This window comes from Centrocercus urophasianus, unplaced genomic scaffold, assembly GCF_019232065.1.
Source record: "Centrocercus urophasianus isolate 14NV4802_14NV808 unplaced genomic scaffold, USGS_Curo_1.0 seq_9, whole genome shotgun sequence".
NCBI lineage: Eukaryota > Metazoa > Chordata > Aves > Galliformes > Phasianidae > Centrocercus > Centrocercus urophasianus.
The window spans coordinates 40,053,465-40,074,806 of NW_024885532.1; the positions used below are offsets into that span (position 1 = coordinate 40,053,465).

General features: G+C 42.9%; 2 protein-coding genes across 2 annotated transcripts in view; both read left to right on the plus strand.

Moving 5' to 3' along the window:
* The window catches only part of MRE11 (MRE11 homolog, double strand break repair nuclease), an 18,948-nt gene extending 6,691 nt beyond the window's left edge, over positions 1–12,257 (plus strand). Inside the window, exons 8-19 of the mRNA XM_042838960.1 lie at positions 1–145; positions 1,280–1,360; positions 1,874–2,000; positions 3,666–3,769; positions 5,301–5,474; positions 6,091–6,153; positions 7,030–7,240; positions 8,078–8,155; positions 9,296–9,351; positions 9,807–9,874; positions 10,252–10,330; positions 11,131–12,257. The exon at positions 1–145 is cut by the window's left edge and continues 11 nt beyond it. Of these exons, the coding sequence (XP_042694894.1) occupies positions 1–145; positions 1,280–1,360; positions 1,874–2,000; positions 3,666–3,769; positions 5,301–5,474; positions 6,091–6,153; positions 7,030–7,240; positions 8,078–8,155; positions 9,296–9,351; positions 9,807–9,874; positions 10,252–10,330; positions 11,131–11,175 (1,231 nt within the window). The 3' untranslated portion in view covers positions 11,176–12,257. The remainder of the gene's footprint in view (positions 146–1,279; positions 1,361–1,873; positions 2,001–3,665; positions 3,770–5,300; positions 5,475–6,090; positions 6,154–7,029; positions 7,241–8,077; positions 8,156–9,295; positions 9,352–9,806; positions 9,875–10,251; positions 10,331–11,130) is intronic.
* On the plus strand, positions 11,175–19,638 carry GPR83 (G protein-coupled receptor 83). Its single transcript, XM_042838958.1, has 6 exons — positions 11,175–11,254; positions 13,774–13,866; positions 14,683–15,578; positions 15,921–16,046; positions 17,001–17,134; positions 17,487–19,638. Exons 3-6 carry the CDS (start codon positions 15,192–15,194, stop codon positions 18,109–18,111), a joined length of 1,272 nt encoding a protein of 423 aa, XP_042694892.1. The 5' UTR covers positions 11,175–11,254; positions 13,774–13,866; positions 14,683–15,191; the 3' UTR covers positions 18,112–19,638.
* The last annotated feature ends 1,704 nt before the right edge of the window (positions 19,639–21,342 follow it).

A 21,342-nucleotide genomic window follows, 5' to 3' on the forward strand; every position in this document is an offset into this window, starting at 1 on the left:
AAAAAAAATGAAAATGCAGAGGATTGCTTTAGAGACAGTACGAACTTTCTATATGGAAGATGTTGTCCTGGCTGATCACCCAGAACTGTTTAATCCTGACAATCCTAAAGTAACTCAGGCAATACAAGCATTCTGCATGGAAAAGGTAACTTCTAATGCTAGTGGTGTTCTGAAATCAGCGTATGGGTGGGGAATGTGGTCTGTGACAAGTTTTAAGAGTGGAAGATAAGGAATCCTATTTCTTGTCCCCTATTATTTGAAACTGACAAGTAGTGTTTCAACTGAGGGCTAATCCTATGACATTCACTGCAGCTTTGGATTCTAAACAAGGGTTACCTATTAAAGCAGGCTGTAACTGCTTCACAGATGTCCATCTGTCTTTCTGCAAAAATTCCCACCTGGGGATGGGTCGTTGTATGGATGTATACTTTGGAAGCAGCATAAATACACGGAGCTAAACCCCAAGAGCTGAGCTGTACAGTGTGAAATGATCCAAGTAGCTGAGGCAGGTTTACTGCTTGCTCTTGGTTCTTAGGGCCTTAGTAGATTCTTCCTGTTTTTTACCTGGAGTACTGTATCTAGTTCCAGGCTCCTTAGTACAAAACAGGCAGGGATCTCCTGGATAGAGTCCAGTGGAGGGCCATGAAGATGATAAAGGGCCTGGAGTGTGAGGAAAGGCTGAGCGACTTGGGTCTGTTCAGCCTTGAGAAAAAAAGACTCAGGGGATCTGAGTATCTTTAGTGTGGGAGTCAAAGAGACATGGATGGCCTCTTTTCAGAGGTCTGTAGGGACAGGACAAGGGGAAATGGCCAAAAACTGGAGCATAGGAATTCAGCACCAACATGCAAAGGAACTTATTCATGGTGAGGGTGATGGAGCGCTGGCACAGGCTGCCCAGGGAGGTTGTGGATTCTGCTTCTCTGGAGATATTCAAGACCCAACTGGATGCCTAACTTGCAGCCTGCTGCATATAGAAACAATGGGATCTCAATTATCAGTCCACAGCCTGTGACAAACACAATAGTTACTGTTATCTCACTGGTAAGAAGCAAAGATGTACTGATCACTAACATGTGGGGTGTGCTTTGGGGCCTGCTTTGCAGAGTTGGACTTGGTCTCTAGAGGTCCCTTCCAGCCCCTACAATTGTGATTCTTTTCCCTGGAAATGATCACGAGCAGATGTAGCTCAGCTGTATTGGAGATAGGCAAGTTACATTTGAAGGTTTCAGGTATCTGTAAGAGAGTAAAGTGGAATTGAATTCCTGTTTCTGCTCCATAGGTTGAAATGATGCTGGATAATGCAGAAAGAGAACGCCTTGGAAATCCACGCCAGCCAGAGAAGCCTCTCATTAGATTACGAGTAAGCTGTTCAATTTGGATTAGTTTGCTTTTGGAAAGTCACTGTGAAAAGTTGCAAAGGAAAAACAGTGCTTGTTGTAAAAATACATGCAAATTCTTGCTGTGTGCAGGCAGAACAATCTGCTTTCGTGCTCTGATTCTTTTCACCTCTGGTAAAAATAATGTTGTGTGATGCAGAATAAGATTGTTCATCAATGTCCTTCTTTGCTGGTCTGAATGAGGAGATGGAAAGTGACCATTTACAGAGGATTTTTTTGAAGTCATATTATCATCCTGCATAACCTCATACATGGAAACTTTCCTTAACCCTTGCAAATGGAGCATGCTGCGAATCTGTGCTTGTATTGGCTATTCTGCATAGTATGGTGAAGCATTAATTGTAGATTGGCTTATTTTTCACTTCACTTTTTTTTTTTTTTTTGCTTTGAAAGGTAACATAACAAGCTTGTCCTGGTTTGTATGACTTCACTTTTCCTGCTTGTTTCATGTTTTATTTTTTTCTGTCCTCACTTAGGTTGATTACACGGGTGGCTTTGAGCCATTCATCATCCATCGTTTCAGCCAGAAGTACATGGATAGGGTGGCCAACCCAAAGGACATCATACATTTTTTCAGACATCGTGAACAAAAAGAGAAAAATGGTAATTGGAAAGGAAGGCTCTCCTTAGCTTTCATTTTTTCTTCCTTTGTCTTGTTACTCAGCCTTTGCTAAACTTTGGTGTCTACCAAAGTTACAGGGATAATAATGATGTATATAATCTTACTGCAGAAGAATTTCTACTAGATTCCCAAGTTTGTCTAAAAATTCTGATATTGAATGCAGTGTCTGTCAGGTAGTTGTTGGTAAATAATTCCCTTTTACCTCAAATCTCACTGAGTTGCCTGCAGTGCTACCTATAGCCCCATATCAGACTGAGTCATAATCATGAGGAAAAAGCATTAAATGCCTTCCTGCTGGAACTTCTGAGAAGGGGATGGTTGGCTTTTGGGCTCTCTGTAGGAAAAAAGGTGTATGAGGGGCTTCTGCCTTCTCAGCCTGTTCCACGGGTGTTTCCCTTCAAGCATTTTGTGGCAAAACAAATAACAGCTGTTATTGTAGCACTTCTCACTGTGCCTGGAATTTGTAACAAATGGTTAATAGATATTGCCCTAATACTGGGTTTGTAATAGGCACTAATGAAGGTACAGCTTGTACGAGAACATACTGTGCTAATCTAAAGAACTGTTAATGTTACAAGTTAGTGCATTCTGAATACTCCAATTCCAGAGACAGTTATTCTTTCCATTGTCAGTTTTATAAAGATTGAAGCATGGTGGTTCATGAATAAAAACAACTTCTAGGGAAGTGGTTTTGGTTTTTTAAATTATGCAGTGTTGCCCTTGTTTGGTTTGGTTCTGTTTTTGATTTGCTCATTAAACAATCCCATTAACATTTTCAGAATGTAAAACAGCTCCCTCGCTGCATTTTATCAATGCATTTTAATTTTCCTTTTTAATCTGAACTTGAGGAAGGAAATATAAGAAGAATGCCATGGATCTTTGCTACCTTCTGCTGTAAGTTAGGCGGCTGATGAAGCAGGCAGAATTTCCTCTGCATGTGTACGTAACACTATGGCTCAGTACGGGATGATGGTCACACTTTTTAATAGTTCAGAAGTTGTTATTCTTTGTTTCTCTGGTTGTAGCTGCTTATCTAACAAGGCCAACCCAGCAGCGTTTTATGCTTGGCTGTGGCAAACGTCTAGAAATAGTCATTAGAATCATAGAATGCTTTGGGTTGGACAGGATCTTTAAGATCATCTGATTCCCATCCCCCTGCTGTAGGCAGGGACACTTCCCACTGGACCCGTCTGCAGTCATTTCATATTTCATGGTGTGGTGTGCGATAGCCTCAGGTGATCATCACTGTCATTCTTCTGTTGTTCCTGCCTTGCTTCCTTGGAGTGCAGGGCAGCCTCACTGTGCTGTGTGTTTTTCTTTTACTCACAGTCAACCAAGCATATTATGATAGCCTTCAGGATGTGGTGTTCTGTTCCTAATTCCAGAAGTTCAGTAGTTAGGAGTATCTTTTGTATCCATGAGGAATGTGGTTGTCTTGTATAGATAATTTCATCTGTTATATTTACTGTGTTTGCATCCAGTAGTGTACAGCTTGAATAAACCTTTACACATAAAAGGGACCATGATTCCTAAGAGACCTATATTATGTATTTTTTCCTCTTTACTTACTATAATTAGGATAATTAAAATCTGCCTGTTCCTGCATGAGTTGTTGGTTATGGTGTCACTATGCTTTTCTGCTTTAGACAATGATCTTAACTTTGGAAAGCTGTTTAGCAGACCAGCTTCTGAGGGGGTGACACTGAGAGTGGAAGACCTCGTAAAGCAGTATTTTCAGACAGCAGAGAAGGTATCTTTGTACCTTTTATGAATTTGTGTATATATTTTTTCTTTTGTTACACATATTACTTTACTTATGGATGCAGTATATGCTGAGAAGACTGACAGCCACCAAGAAGTTCCTTTATTTCCTATATAACTGTATATGCCTTAGGTAAGCAATTGTTGTACATAGGGTGTACAAACACACACGGTTTTGATAAATCACAGTAGCTCTTTATGTGAACTTGTAGCATCTGCCCTGTGCTAATGTTGCATTCTGTTGCTACAGAAGGAAAGCCTGAGGAAGCAGGACCTCAGAAGCTACCTTAATTTATTATGGGGAGGTGGCGAGGCTGTACCAGTTACAAGTACCTACTGAGTTGGAATCATTTGTTACACTGCAGTGGGTTTGGTATCCTCAGACTTAGTGCAGTTCCACATGTTCAAACAGGAGCAGAGAGGACAAAGAAAGCACCTGGCAGTTTGCTTTTGTGTCACCCTTTCATTAAACCTTATCTACTGCCTTTCCCCAGCTATGGGGCTGCAAAGTCTTAGGAGTGAAATACAGTGACCAGTGAGTCAGCCACCCAAATGCTGAATCTAGAAGCTATTTCAGAACATGATTTATAGAAGCTTTTTTTTAACTTAATTGATAAAAATTGATTCCCCAGTTAAGCATTATTTCAGGGAAGGTTTTTTGCTCTGGTGTAACTCTCAGTACAATTCCTAAAGGACAAGTGGAAGGATCAAGGGTTATTAAGAAGGGGTATATATAATGCTTTTTATTAAGAAATTATCTGTGCTTTAGTTTACAGTCAGAAAAAACTGCTGTTTGAACACTTCTCATGTAGGGGTTTCTTTCTCAGAGCATCTTTTCTTACTCTGTTGGGGTAAAGAAGATGAAGAAGAGAATGGCAGTAGAACACCACCAGTAGCTTCTGCTATTTCTACTAATTAGTGCTGGTGGTAATATCTCATTGTAGAATATTTTGATGAATAGCATCTCACTTGATGACCAAATATTGGTATTTACAGGATTGCATTTCAAGAGTAGATTTCTGCTTAATAGCTCTTAATGCTTCAGAATAATTTACTCAGCTCTGTCACTGTCAGTTTTTGAATAGTAATGTTTTACAATAAAACTAATTAGCTTAGCATCTGTAATAATTCAGTGCCTGTTTCTAATTACTTTTTATGTCTCCACAAGTAGATCTTTGTCAATTTTAAAATGGGAGGTTGACTGGGAAAAAATACAGCTTACCATCTCCCTCAGTAATATGTTTGAGACAAGTCTTTTTAGATATGAGCAGCATTGCAATTTCCTTACTACTTATGAAATAGAATATGGAAAATGCTACATTAGGTGAGGCATAACGTGCTAATAGCAGCTGAGTTGTGCCTATTGGAGGAATGATGCTTGCTTGTTGCTCTGTTTTTTTTCTGATTGAAATCTTCAGTGCTACTTCAGTGTTACTTCCTTTGAAACCAAGCATAATGTTTAGTGGGATAGCAGGAATATCACTCATTTTCTTTGAAACTGTTTTCCCCTTATTTTAAAGAAAGTACAACTTTCACTCCTAACTGAAAGAGGAATGGGAGAAGCAGTGCAGGAGTTTGTGGACAAAGAAGAAAAAGATGCCATAGAGGAGCTGGTGAAGTTTCAGCTAGAGAAAACACAAAGATTTCTTAAGGAGCGTCACATTGATGCGGAGGAAGTGAAAATAGATGAGGAGGTAATGGTCTGTCATGGTCAAATCTTTAGAAGAGGTGGAGACAGTAAAAAAGTTGGTGCTCAGAGCTGGTTACATAACTTTGCCTATGTGCTGCACTTGCAACACTTGTCTCTAGTCCTTTTCTGTAATTAATATGGGGATTGGGTTTCAGATAGAGAGTTCATAAGTTTGTGCTGAAGATGTTTGTGTTATGTGTGTACTGCAGCTTCTCTCTTCTCAATAATCCTGGTCTCCTGTCTTTCTGCTTCACCCTTTACCTCGCCTTCTCCGTTCATTCCTGTTTCATTGTCACTTATTGACTATTTACTTATTTTGCTTCTCTTGAACGTATCTCCTGCATTTCATCACTGGCCCTGCATTTCATCATGTGCAGTTACAGGAGAGCTGCCAATGGGGTGTGAGATGCTTAATTTGTAGCATCACACAGACTGTGGTTAGTATAAGAAGTCTCTAAACAAAACTTTAAGCTATTTTTACTTTCTTGCTCTTCTCTTGTGTGAGCTAGACTTCAGTTCAGAGATAAAGACTTCTTTCTTACTATGTTTCCAATACTGTACAAGTTATTATTCTGAAGGAAACTGTTTTTTTTTTTTTATTACTGTTGTTATTCATTCAGGTGCGAAAATTTAGAGAGAGTAGAAGAGAAAACACTGAAGAAGAGGATGAGGAAGTTCGAGAGGTAACTGCTCAGAGTTTTGGACTTAGATTCAAGGATGGAATTTTGCGTATGAGTGAAGTCACTGTATAAATAACTCAGCATCATCCCTGCCAAAAGTGCCTGTCTACTGTGAGAAGATTAACAAGTCTTGTAATCATCCTTTGTGCAATATGTGCCTAAGATGCTGCTCAGTTCAGCCTTTGAGATCTGCTCTTCTAGAAGTTTGTGAACCTGAATGTTCAGTTGCCCTTGCTTTGAACCAGGCAGGTGGCCTTCAGAGCTCTGTCAGCTTCAGCTGTTGGTGATCCCATCACCAGTGGAGATGTGAATGGGCTGTATTGATACTTAAAGAAATTGCTGCTACTGGTAAATGTTTTGGTACTGTTGACCTTATCAGCAAGCCAGGTCCTAGATCTCCTGCAGATTTGTGTCTAGATGTTATAACTTTCCATAGAGAATTCCCAACCACTACTGGTTTGTTTCTATAAGCGGTGTGGGACTGGTATGAAATTTTGAGGAAAAGAACAGCTAGAAGAAGATTCACTTCTAATCTGTTGTATTTTCACTTTAACAAGTTGTCACTGATGTCAGTGAAGATAATGTCAGTGGAGCTCAGAGAATTCTTCACCTGAGCAGGCGTATGTGGCTGACATAGGTTGATTTATTGCTCACAGCAGAGTTAGGTGAACAACCACATTGTGCAGCTGTCAGCTGTGGAGCTGGTCATCCAAATGAAATAAAATAAATACTCAGCTTTTTGACAGATATCCTTGCCTTTCATAAGGCTAAGGATTTGGATCTTTTAAGGCTCAGTTGTTTGTCACAACAAGGATTCAACAGGCGTGCATTTCATAATTTAAGATTCTTTTTCCTCTGGCACTTATTATTCCATTACAGGCAATGACGAGGGCTAGAGCTCACAGGTCCAAGGATGTGGTTCTTGACTCAGCTTCCAGTGATGAAGAACTTATGGATACAGGGATGAAAGCCTCTGGTGATTCAGATGATGACATTCCCACAACACTGAGCCGAGGAAGGGGTAGAGGAAGGGCAAGAGGTGCAAGAGGGCAAAATTCAACAGCAAGAGGGTCATCTCGAAGGGGAAGAGGTAAGTAATACACTCAAATTCTTCACTGACATTTTTCTTTGAAAGGATTCTCTCTTCAAATGCTTCCATCAAGTGGAAGCTTCTAGCTGAAAAGCACCCAGAGAGAAAATAAAATACTGAAATGATTTAGGTACTGTAATACACAGCTGTGTCTTCTGTGACTTAAGTTGAGACTTTTTCATGGTGCGTTTGAAAGGAAGTTACCGTTCTTCCCAGCTATGGAGGCAAATTAGGAAGGTCTGTTCCTATGAATTGCATGGATATATCTTTATTGCTAATGGTAATGCAGTGCTATGCATTTAATAGTATAGACAGAATGTACAGATTGTCTTAAATTGCTCCTTAGCTTTGTGTGATCACGCAGACCTTGCATTATGGGGGGCTGTAAAAAAAAAATAAAAATAAATACAAGATGGGGACCTGCAATGCTGTACTCCTTTGAGTTGTCAGTAATATGCCCAGAGGTCTTAAGTGAGAGATCTAAGAGCAGGATGAGTTGAAAGAAGGACAGTCATCCTAGGATTGGGCTGGTTAGTGCCTGAAGTCAGTTTTGAGCGTGTGATAAAATGTTGTGATTCAGTCAGAGCAGTGACATGACGTGTGCTGAGACTCTGTCTGTGGAGCTGTAAGCACTTGACCCAAAGTAGTTCATCTGTTTGTAAGGGGGCTTTGTGTCAAGGAAGAAAGGAAGGGAGTAAAGAGTAATTAGGTTTTTATGTGACTTGCCTTTCATTGTTGAGAAAAATTATAGAAAATGTCATGCAGGAAAAAAAATAAAACCTTTAGAAATTAAAAATGACACCGAACAGACTTGGGTGTTGTTTATTTTTCCTATAGGAAACACTAGCCAAGGGTCATCTACTAGCAGCAGAACATACAAGTCTGTGCCTGACAAGAATTTGTCTATCATGGATGGTAAGCCTATGTTCTGTCCATCACTCTGATATGCTCTCCTGTTGTAGGAAATTTACTTACTGGATGCATCTTAATTGCCTTCATTGCTATTAGTCAGGTTCAGCTGGGAGAGATGATTTTGGTTCTAATGAAGCAGGATAAGTAACAGTGATGAAAGAAGGAAAAAAGTAATTATATCTGCTGTCAGTGGGGATAAAATGAGATGTGCTGGGAACACTGGAATAGGACTTGATGATCCTTGTGGGTCCCTTCCAATATGGGCTATTCTTTGATTAGGCTGGAACTGGGCACAGGTAACAGTTCACTGTAAGCTGTATGCAGTTCTTTAAGGAGTATGAATAGAAGGAATATGTCTTAGCAGCAACTTTTCTATACAGAATATGCAGGAACTGGTTAAAATTCTTAAACTTGATGATGCTTACAGGTTTAGTAAGCTTTAAGAAGCCATCTTGTCTTATTTTTTTGCAAATTTAAGGAACATTGGTTTGTAGCAGAGAAGAGGAATTCATCTGCACTGTAAGCTGCATGCAGGAGAGCAGCCCTTCCCTGGTACAGAGGGCAGGCTCTGAGGAAGTGATGTAGATGATCTCAATACTAAAGAGAAAATACTGCTCAAGAATTTTTACTTAAATCCCCTCCAAAATACCCAAAGATGGCTCAAGTTTTATTTAAATTAATCATAGACTCAGCAAATGACCAAAAACAATGCAGAGAAATCAACTTCAGAAAATGTGTTCATGTCTGCTAGGGATGTCCAGCCCTTTGATTTGCCTGAGCCACTTAAAAAACTGGGGAACAAAACCACAAAACTGACAGGTCAGGTGCATGTGGATGTGACATACAGGAGTGTCAGTTGTGGTAATGCTTTTCTCTGCCTCTTAACTAAAGCTGCTGATGTTTTTTCATCCAGACTGGGAAGCTCCTCCTGATGCGGGTTGTCAGATGTCAGCAAAGCTTAGCTTCTGCTGTTGTCTGCCTGGGACCTTTGCTTCTCTTAGTTTGAGGTTGACTTGCTTTCTTTACAGAGGATTTTTTATTGCACAGGAAACTGATGCTAAGCAGGGTTCCTGAAAGGAAGAGAATACTTACTGCATTTTACTGTGTGAGCACTTAAAAATACTGCATTTATTTCTTTCCCAGCCTTTAGGTCTTTGAAACCAGAGACTTCCCAGAGTGCATCTAAGTTTTTCTCTGAGGTAAGAAGCATCTGAAAAGTAGTGAAGTTGCATAGCTGCTGCCTTTTGCTGCCATCTGCTTTGAGAAACAAACACACAGTCATAACATTGACCTCAACCAGCAGGTGTTCCCAAGCTATGACTTCCAACAGGAAGGTTCCACGTGCTGATTTGTAGGCTTCTTTTTGGTATGGGGTCTGTATGTGCAACACAAAGACCATGTGTTACTTGTGACCATAGTCTGAGATACTAACAGTAAATACATGAGTGTTTTTTGGGTTTCTGCAAGGTCTTGTGCAAGAACTGCACACATAGTAACAGTTTTCCTCTAGAGCCTTCTCATATGTGCTCTGTAAATCAGTAGCTATATACTTGAAATGAATTCAGGAAAGTTACTGTGCAATAATACAGCAGTGTTATGTATTCTATTTCTCTAAAAATAAGTTCTGTGAAAAAGCCTGGTGTCTATCTTTCAGGATATTATAGATGATGAATTGGATCTAGAAGAGTCTCATATTAGTCTTTCCTCCAAAACAAACCAAAGGTCAGTATGTTTATTTGGTGGGTGCTACAGTGGCTGCCTCATTTCTGACTGGTTTTTGGCAGAGCCTGGGGAACTGATCCACTGCCTGAAAGAACAGCCTGTCTCAAATTTCATACTGCAGCTTACAGAACTCATCTGTATTTTTTGCCCATTAATGTGGGTGATCTTCAATGAAAATAAGTTGGAGTACTGACTGGCATAAGCTATAAGCTAGGTCAGACTTTCAGAATCTGTTACTTTGAGACTTTGAACCGTTTTGCTCATTGTTATTATTTGTTGTTGTTAAACTAATAATGGTAATTGATGGATGAAGGGAAACTTTCTGAAATGTCTGCCATCTGATGACATGCTGGTACCTTTTTTATTTTCTTTTTAAGATTCTCAGCTATGCCTTTTTTTGGTAAAAGAGGTTCACAAAGCCAAACATCCAGAGGAGTTGATTTTGAGTCAGATGAGGTATGGTAAACCTTTGTTGTCTGTTTATGTGAATTTCTATAGATTATTGGTTTTGAAGTTATTTAAATAAAGCATTTCTGAGTAAAATCAAATTATTTTTACTAGCATGACTAGATTATTATAACCAGCTTTAGTATATATACATAGACAAAAAAATAAGGCTAGAAAGAGAAATATCTCAAGTTCTTAATCAGTTAATCATTGCTCCTGGAATACATTGAGTAAGTTAGATTTCCTGGGAATTAATTGTTTTATATGTGATTTTGCACTGAACACACACTGTACAGTGTGTTGTTATAGAATAATAGCAGGCTGGCACATAACCAGCAGCACAACCTTAATGATATCAAATGTTGACCACTTCAGAGAAAGAGAAGATGCTCAATTCTTACCCCTTCTTTCTACCATCTCTTCTTGTACTTGAAGTGCAGCACTACGTGTTTGTTCCAACATGCAGAAATAGTAGTTCTGATACATGGAAACCTCAGTGAAATACAGTGTGTGATATGGAAATGGCTCTAATTTCACTGAGGTTTGTGCTGCTCAGGATCATAACCTTTTCCTAGCTCACCCCAAAATCCAGGTTGCTGTTGTGATCACACCGACTCTGCATATTTGTGACTTGAACTTTTAAATTTAAATCAATCGGTAATATCCTTGCAATCAAAAGCAATAAAAACAGGCTTGTCAGAAAGCACAGAACTGAGTGACCTGTCTATTTTAATCTAAAGGTGACTTTACCTTTTATGACTCAGAATGTGTGTTAGCTCTAATAATGCACATCTGTTTACGTATTGCAGGATGACCCGTTCAAAAACACTGCAGCATCACGAAGAAAGAAATGAGCTCTGCCTCGCTACACAGAAGAGACTGTGGAGTAAATGGAAAGCAGTTTGCAAGGCATACTCTGCATGACGTTTCTCTGTATGTGGTAGTTTGCCTGCAGCCTTCACTTCTATGAAATGTTTTCAGTGGCACCAAATTTAGTATTACTGGGTTTTACAAATGGTGCATGTAGATACGAGTGCATACTTGGGCAGCAAGACATTTGTTTTCAGTTTTCTACAGTTACAGTTGAAAACTCTGTAAGAGTAATAATTTAATCAAAAAATGCTGATTTCAGTAATAAAGCTGGAAAGTACCTTGGAAAGTAACTACCTTGTTAGTAGGATTTAAGAGCTAGAACCTTACAGCTTCATGAGGAATGCTGACTGAAGAGTACAGCAATGAGCTTGTAACAAGCATGCCATTGCCTCTTACCATTTCCTTAGCTAACAGTTTTCCAGGTGTCTACTGCCATGCTCTTCCTAAAATGTCATCGCCATTTTTCAAAAGATTTCTTCATATGAGGTTTTTAAAATATGGTGCTTGATTCACAGTGGGAGAAGCACTCCTGTTGAGGGATCCAAGACCCATCTCTCCTTCCCCTTCTCCTCCTCTGTGCCCCACTCTGCAGAAGGTGGTGTTCCACAGCGGCAGCCTTTAGAATTAGCTGAGGGAAAAGCTGGAAGTGATCACCAGCTTACACCCCAACGTGTCTGAGAAACACCAAATGAGTGATGGAAGCCATGCTTGTGCATTTGTGTCCTCTGTCGGAGGGATTGGGCCTTTATGGTGTTCTGGCTCTCACTAAACATGCCTGTTACTTCGTGTGCACGTGTGCTGTAGAGCAGACCTAAATGACCCTTGAGCTTCCTGAGGACTTCATAGAAACGATCAGGTCTGTCAAATTTCTAACGTAACGCTCAGGAGCAATTCGCAGAGAAGTGCTATTGCTTGAGACATCAGGAGATAATTTGGTGTGTCTTTATTTTCATAAAGAGCTGTCACAGCTATCATAATGTTACCTATGCAAATAAAAAGCTGTTGTAAATGCCCTCCAGGATGAAGGTTTACATATTTTTTGTTTTTTTTTTTTTTTTTTAAATAAAGCATTTCTGTTTAACAAATTCTGAATGTCAATTGTATGAACTTCTTTGAGTGGGAGGCATTGAGTTTTTTAGAATACTTTTACCTCTTTATGAGCCTGGCCTCGGCCGTTTGCCTACCTCCCTTGAAATAAACATTTCTCAGACCTCTTCTCAGTTGTCTTTTGCCCAGGCTGAAGAGACCCAAGTTACTCAGCCTTTCCTCATGCAGGAGATGCTCCAGGCCCTTTGTCGTCTTTGTGGCCCTCTGCTGGGCTCCTTCAGGGGATCCTTGTCTTCTTTGAACCAGAGGGCCCAGAACTGGACACCACTCCAGGTGTGACCTCACCAGCACAGAGTAGAGGGGGAAGATCACCTCCCTCAACCTGCTGGCTGAGCTCTTTTGAATGCACTGCGGGATCCCATTGGCCTTCTTGGCCACCAGGGCACCCTGCTGGCTCATGGCCAACCTGTGTTCAGCAGGTCCCCCGGGTCCTGCAGAGCTCCTCTCCAGCAGGTCAGCCCCTAACCTCTACTGGTGCATGCAGTTATTCCCCCCATGTGCAAAACTCTACGCTTACTCTCGTTAAATCTCATCAGGTTCCTCCCTGCCCAACTCTTCAGTCTGTCCAGGTGTTGCAGAATGGCATCACAGCCTTCTGGTGTGTCAGCCACTCCCAGCTTTGTATCATCAGCAGACTTAATGAGGGTGGCCTCTGTTCCTTCATCCAGGTGGCTGATGGAGTCAGCTGTCAAGATTCAAAGATTTTTTTTGTCATGTTAAACTGCAGCCATTCCCAAATTGTCTTTTAGAAGATGAAAACAGCATCTTTCATTCTGGAAGCAAAAGATGCAACCTGTTGGACACAGGTATTTTTTTTAACACTGAAGGATCTTTCTTATCATCAGTGTGCTTTTATTTTTTCATTTCCACAAGGATAAAGGATAAGACACTCAGAGTCAGTGTCAATTCTCAGGGAGTTCCCCTGGATAGTTTCTGAAAGGTCACTTCTCCCTCGTGCAACTTGCAGTGCAGCTGCCCAAAGAAGGCTCAGATGTTGGCAGACCTGCACTGGATGAGAAGTTGTTTCCATGGATATGGTGGGGGTGTGCACCTCTGCAGTGCTTTTGTTTGTAGAGCTCTGGTTTTGTTTAATTACTCCTTTAGTTGAATGTTTCCAAATCCCATTTTGTAGAGTGCCTGGGTAGGTTGTTTTGATTCTTGTTTTGTTTTATGGCCTGTTTTCACTGCTCCTCTTTTCCTAAATTGTAACTTCAGGTGAAAGAGCTATTGAGCAGACATTTGTGGTGATATAAATTGCCTGAGCGCCACGTATCTTTGTTTCAGGTGTTTTTTAAATACTTTTTTTATTTTACAAGATGCCTCGGGTCACAGATACCCGATATTTCTGTGTAGCTCTCTCCTTTTGCAGACACTGGATGATGGATGCAGATGTTGGCACACCATGAAGTCAGCTGAAGCAGATACCAAACTGTACTCTATCACTATTGAACTTATGTATATTCTTTTCACAGGGATCACATAAAAACTTTCAACTCTGCTGAATGTTTGAAGGGGAAATATCACATCCTACTGGGATCCTGTCTTTTCAGAAAGAGAGAGAGCAGGTTGGTTGCCACATCAGGAAGAGGTACAGGAAAATGTGCAACTTGTGGAGGGGTTAAGGGCAATATGACAAGGGGGAATGGTTTTAAACTGAGACAGGGGAGGTTTAGGTTAGATATTAGGAGGAAGTTTTTCACACAGAGGGTGGTGACACACTGGAACAGGCTGCCCAAGGAGGCTGTGGATGCCCCATGCCTGGAGGCATTCAAGGCCAGGCTGGATGTGGCTCTGGGCAGCCTGGTCTGGTGGTTGGTGATCCTGCACATAGCAGGGGAGTTAAAATTAGATCACTGTGGTCCTTTTTAACCCAGGTCATGCTGTGATTCTATGATTAAGGTATTTTTTAAATCTAAATGCATCCCTTGGCATTGAAAGCCAGTTCTTCCTGTGAAGTTAGACAAAGTAGGCGAGGTCCTGAGGTCGTGGTAGAGAGTTCATTAGTAATGACAGTGGATGTCAGCCTGCTGGAGGAGTGCTGCCGTATATCTCTAATCTCTCTCGTGGCTGAGAAAGGAAAGCATTACAGAATGCTATCAGCTTGTAATGGTTTGGCAAAATTGCGGATTACTGAAATGAATCATCTCTGAGAAAATATCTGCTGCCAGGTGGGTATTTCTGGTGGAGAGCACAGTGTGTGAGGCCTCATGGCAGCTGCACAGAGCTGTGTCAGGGGAGGGGCATGTGGGGGCTGGTAGGTTGGTAATCTCCTAACCCTTAAACCACAGCTTACACTCATGGGGTGACACCTTGTGCATGCATGTATTTTCACCAGTATGTGTGTGCGTGACTTTCTGTGCTGTGCCCCTGTTCCATGCCAGTTTGTAGTGATGTGAAATAGGCTGGAACTCTCCTGTTGATCTGGTAAAGCTGAACTTCTTTTTGAAATGTGGCCTGGAAGACAGCACAGCCCCTGTACACATTGTTGGTGCATAAGCAGTACCAAATCAGAATGAGCATGCTGCTCTTGAGGAAGGATGCTGAGAAACAAAGAGACAGATTTTGCCTGCTGTACAGAGTGCAGCTGTGATTGTCTTGGAGTGACGCCTGAGGGGAGTGTAATTGTGCAGAACTGCAGCACGTCAGAGCAGAAATAATGCTATGCAGCCCAATGGGCAGGAATGCTGGCTGGGAGCTTGTGCGAAGACACAGAGCTCCTCTGGAGGAGAAAAGTGATGAGGAGCTGAGCGGGAGAGAGAGGAGCCCCACTCTCCTGGCTATGCCAGTGCATCACTGGCAGCAGCGTGTGCCCCTGTAGAGCCACTGCTGCCCGGCCACAGCACTGCCCTGAGTTATTTCCCCTGGGGAAGCACGCAGCAGCCTGCCAGAGATGTTCTCCTGTTTCGTTTGGCTCTCCCTCCCCTACTTCGTGAACACCTTCCCGACCTCAGGAAAGTTCCCCCTCAACAGAAGTCTTGAGGAGATGTTGGAAATCCCAAACATCTTGGGGTTCTTTCCATGGGATAACGACACGCTGGCCGACTGGCAGAGCTTTGTGGGCAGGAGCCGGCACGGAGCAGACTCGCAGCATGTGGCGGCCAAAGCTCTGCTCATCGCGGCGTATTCCATCATCATCATCTTCTCCCTCTTCGGCAACGTCCTGGTCTGCCACGTCATCATCAAGAGCAAACGCCTGCGTTCCGCCACCAGTCTGTTCATCGTCAACCTGGCCGTGGCTGACATCATGATCACGCTTCTCAACACGCCTTTTACACTGGTAAGATGGGGGCAGAGGCCTTTCTTGCTGGGGGGGCTGTGGCTGCAGCTCGGTGCATTGGGGTGACCTGCTGGGACGCAGGGAATGTGCCATAAAGACACTGAAGTAGTTTTAGTAGCCTCAGCAGCCTGGCAACGATTCAAGGCAGAAAGAAACTGCAATTTTAAGGCATTTTTACACAGCAGTAGTAGTTTTGTGCCAGAGGTGGAATCATAGGTGTTAGAAGGGACCTCTGGAGCTCATCTGGTGCATCCCCCTGCTAAGGCAGGTTCCCCACGGGAGGTTGCTCGTTTAATAAGCATGTGGGTCCAGGCACAAGTGCTAATGTCATTCTGATTCCAGGCTCGTTTTGTGAACAGCACGTGGATATTTGGGAAGGGGATGTGCCATGTCAGTAGGTTCGCGCAGTACTGCTCGCTCCACGTTTCTGCTCTGACCCTCACAGCCATTGCCGTGGACAGGCACCAGGTGAGAACTCGCTGGAGCAGAGAGCAGGAAAGCTTGGAAGGGTGTGATTAAAATGAGAGAGTGTGATCCCATGTCCTTCCCCTCTCAGCTCTCAGATTAATGTAAGATGCATGAAGGGCTGATAGTGTGGTGGAGCAGCTCTTTGCTGTTAGATGAGAACAGCTCCACACCTGCAGTGAGGTGGGACGTGTGCACTCCCAGCTGGGGACAGGAACTCTGCAGATGGTCATCCAGTCGCACTCAGGCCAAGATGAAGACATAAGGTCTGATAGGAATTCACACAGGCAGCTGTCCCCTGTGGGAGGCTTCTTTGGCCCCAGTGCTGTGGGTGTGGGGATGTCCTGCTTGGTGTCAGGCAGCCCTGGGACATTTCACTCCACATGAGATGCAGAGGGTTGGTGTTTGTCATGAGCAGGGCAGAGCTGCTGCTGCTTCTGCTAGAGGAATCAGGTCTGGGAGCAGTCACGTGTTACCAGGTTGGATTCACCCCAAACACACACAAAGCAGGCTGCTGGTGGTGATATTTTTCACTTGCTAACATCTAGCTGTTCCCATTATCAGAAATATTCCGAGGAGCTCTGGCTACTTCACAGCCCCATGGACCTCTGGTCACTGAGGCAAACTATGCCTCCATCCTTAATTTGCTTTTAAGCAAACAGAATCTGGGAATGAATAGGTGTGTAAGGCCCACTGATGCCATTGATGCCCTGTTTTTGTCACTCAGACTAAAATAACAATGTTCAAGGGTCGGACTGGGGTCTGCCTTACCTTACTCCTGGATTATTTCAGATATTCATGTGCAACTTGTAGGCAGTGAGAGCTGAGAGGAGGCAGCACGGTTTGCATGCTGAATGTCCGTGCCTAGTAATAGATATAAGAATGGAAGCCTGCAAAAAATTGATACAATTATTTCCTGAAATGACACGAGCCTGAATGTTAGTTTGTTTTGAACAGGTCATAATGCACCCTCTGAAACCTCGCTTACCTATGGCAAAAGGCATTATCTACGTCTCTGTAATTTGGGTCATGGCAGCTTGTTTTTCCCTCCCACATGCTATCTACCAAAAACTCTTTACTTTTGAATACAGGTAAGGATGATTTTCCTATGTTGGTGTATTTTCCTCTAGTCTCACCGGAGGCCAAGTTTCCAATGGCTACGCATTGGAATTTTCTATTGAAAGCCCTGAACTCACATTGAGGTTACCCAGAAAGGGGGCTAGTTTGTAATTTACATCAATTTCCATTTGTGATGGCTGACATCCACTTCTATTTTATTTTATTTTTTTAATATTTATTCTATCACCCTAATCATACAAATTAGAACACGAAGTTCAGGAACTGTCCCAGTCGTTCTATTTCTATACGTTGGCATTTGGGTGGGCTTTGAGGTCCCTTCCAACCCAAACTGTTCTGTGGTTCTGGCTATTTCTCCCTTTGCAGTGAGGAAGTCACTCGGTGCCTGTGCATCCCAGATTTCCCCGAGCCAGCTGACCTCTTCTGGAAGTACCTCGACTTAACGACCTTTGTTTTGCTCTACGTCCTGCCCCTGCTGATCATCTCCGCTGCCTACACGACAGTGGCCAAGAAGCTCTGGCTGCGCAATGTCATTGGGGATGTCACCACCGAGCAGTACTTCGCCCTTCGCAAAAAAAATAAGAAGACTATAAAGATGTTGATGCTCGTTGTCATCCTCTTTGCCATCTGCTGGTTTCCCTTAAATTGCTACGTCGTCCTGCTCTCCAGCCAAACCATCCGCTCCAACAATGCCCTTTACTTCGCCTTTCACTGGCTTGCAATGAGCAGCACCTGCTACAACCCCTTCATCTACTGCTGGCTCAATGACAGCTTCCGGGCAGAACTGAAGGCTTTGCTCAACATCTGCAGAAAACCTCCGAGCCTTGCAGAACAGAGGCTTCCCTCCACGGTCCCTTCCTACCGAGTGGCGTGGCCTGAAAACAGCCTCTTCAAGAGGCTGCAGGTCTCTCATGTCCCTGCCTCAGCCTCCATCAGCCACTTAGGAAAGATGGACATCTCTGCAGTTGAGCCCATGGTAGCTGTGAGCTAAATGGTGGCCCTGGGAGATGGATACAGACCACACATAGGTTTGACTGGATCTAGGCAAGTGGGAGGATGTGGAACCCTGGCCTAAGCAGAGACTGTGCCAACTCCTGTGGTTGTACTGAAAAGCCCAGCTCCACAGCTGGTAGTGTGAAACTGATGTTAACGGCTTGGAGACTCCAAAGGGAAGAAAGCAAAGCCTTGCCAGGAATGAGCTTGCTTTCTGTCTTGGTCAAGCTGACTTTGGGTCTGCTGGCAGGAGGGATTCTCTGCATGTGTCTCTATTATTTGCATGACCGAGTCTGTACCGCTGGGTCCATTTTTGTGTTTTGCTGGCATTTAAACACTCAAGCAGCAGCCTGATGTTAAGCCTCCATCCTTTTAGTCTCTCAGTAGCAGCACACAGACAAGTAGATATACAGAGACAGAGGTTGCTGGTTTGAATTTTTTTCTCCCATTTGTGAAAATATCTTCAGAGAGGTGGAGGGATTATAAACAGCCATTGGAAATTAGAGCTGTCTTTTACATCACAAGCACTCTTCCTAAGGTAGGGTTGAAGAAAATGTGATGGCTATTTGTGTAAATAGATTGGCAAACAACAACCTGTTAGCTCTGCGTCAGTTGCCAGCGCTAAATCACACAGAACTGTACCTTCGTGAAACAGGCATGAATATTCATAAAGCTTTAATTCAAATAGAGAACTAAAGCCTGAGAACTTTAAACGTATTGTCCATGATTGGAGCACTGATGGTTAATTTGAGTTGGGATTGGGACCTATTAATCAGAGAATCATAGAATGGTTTGTGTTGGAAGGAACCTTGAAAGGCCATTGAGTTCAACTCCTCTGCAGTGAGGAGAAACACCTACAGCTTCATCTGGTGCTCAGAGCCCCATCCAGCCTGGATGAGGTGCTTTTGTTCAGAGCATCTCTATGCTGTTACCAGGTGGTGACTGAAGAATCCTACAGTGTGACTTCTTACCTTATTAGTGTTGCTCTCTTCCCCTGTAAAGCACCTGGGAATTTCTCAGATCAGACACGTGGGATATTTCATCCCAGCTAAGATGTTCCCAGTGATGATCCCAACTGAGCTCACTGTAACCAGTTCATAAATAAACTTCTGTAATGATATCTGTGATAGCAAGCAACAAAAGAGGAAGATTTTTGCAAGATATCCTCTTGAATGAGCAATTTTAGTGCATTTAAAGAATGGTGAGATGTGTCTTTCATGGACAGCCGTTAAGAAATTGATATGACTGCAGCTCTCTGGTGTAGATTGCGGAACTTAATGTTCTTAGCAAAAAAAACATTAGAATCTGAACAAGGCAAACAAAAGAGCATTCAAAAAAAGTTGCCTTGTATTGCACAGTCACTTTTCTGTGAAGGAAAACAGGGAAACAGTCACTTTTCCTGTGCTGCAGCAATTAGCCCTTGATGTCACATGGCAGTGCCTGTTCCAAGTTCAGCTTGTGATGGCCAGCAGAGAAGTGAGAAAAAGCTTTGTTATTAATGACTAAAAGTGGAAAGAAAAAAAAAAGGAGAGAGAAAAAATACTGTTCCCCAGTGTCCTCTAATAAACTTACTCTGAAATCATTTTAAGTCTTGTGTGGGTTTTTCACACCCAAGTGCTTCAGGGGCTGTTGCCATTCTTCATCATAGAATCCTTAATGTTGGAAAAGACCTCTAAGATCACCATGTCCAACCACCAGCCCATCCCACTGTGGCCACACACCACATCCCTCAGTGCCACGTCTCCATGTTTCTTGAGCTCCTCCAGGGGCAGTAAATCCCCACCTCCCTGGGCAGCCTGTGCCAGTGCCTCACCACACTTTCTGAGAAGAAATTTTTCCCATTCACTCCATTAGTGCTCGCGACAAAAGGTCCCCAGTGTGCAGAGCCCTTCAGCCACCCTTCACATCCTGTGGCAGCAGATTCAGATAAATAAAGCTTTGGGTATCACTAAGTCTGGTGTTTGGCAGGGACAGGGGGACGTGTCAGTGGGCATGGTGGGGAAGGGTTGGCAGTTGGACTAGATGATCTTAAAGGTCTTTTCCATCATTAATGATTCTATGACCCTTTGTCCTCTGGACTTGCTGAAGGTCCAGAGCTCCATCTGAGGGAGCTTCTGCTGTGAGAGGAATTGCAGGTTTAGTCTTGATCAGAGCTGATGAGCAGTGATGAGTGGACAAGCAGTAGAGAGATGCAAGTGATGCTCTGCCACCCTTGTGCTTAAATACAGCTTTGCCAAGCTGGAACTGTTTGGGCTGAGTCGTGTTTTATGTCAGAAGTCTCTTCTTCCCATTCACTAAGTATAATGGAGTTGTTTTCACTCACATCCAAATGCTACAACAGATTTTGCAGCTACATCCTTGTTCTTTAGCTTTGTTTGGGACAAGAGTCTGAACTCAGGAAGATGGTCTTTCTGAAGATGAATGTAACCTTTGGCCATTTTAAGACTCACCTTCCGTAGATGCATTTTGCTTCCTTAAACAATTGCATACAGAAATTTGTCATAACACAAAACAGAAACTTGCCAGCAAACAAACGCTCAGATGCCCATGGCAGTGTTAGCTCCTTCCCTGACAGGGACTCTGGTGGGTCTGAGCAAGGCTCCCACAGCTACAGGATTCTGTGTGGAAAACCCTTCTTCAGGCTCTGTCTATGCCCTTCTGGGTCCAGGCACAGAGAGGCTGTAAGAAGCACCGGAGCTGATTTCATTACAAAGTCTTGGAGGGACAGACCTGGCAAAAAGAAAAGTGGGTTGGGCAGATGATGGCCAGTGAACCTGAACAGCCTGATCTGGGCCTGAGCTGGTGCACAGGTCCAGCAATTTTGGAGAGAGAGAACCTAAGCAGACAGGGAAGGAGCAAGCTCACAGGTGAAGCTCTAGAAACTATGCCCTTCTAAACTGTACATAATACACTGAGCTACAAAGTCCTTTATGTGCTATTTCTGGCAGGGCAATTTCTGATCAGCATTGTCTTCATTTTCCTTATATCTGATTTGGGATTCTAGATGAAGACCTTGCATTCATTGCTGCTGCTGAAATCAGCAGGGGTTGTGCTCTGAGCACATGAAGTACGGTAGAATGCAAAGTATTCCAGAAACATTGTGTCCTGGGCAATTTGAATCAGGCTTCTAGGCTTCATGAGGAATATCATACCTCAGTTCTGTTGCAGATCAGAAGGTTCTTTTAAAATGTAAATGAAGTCAAGAATAAAGTCGTTACACAGCATTCAT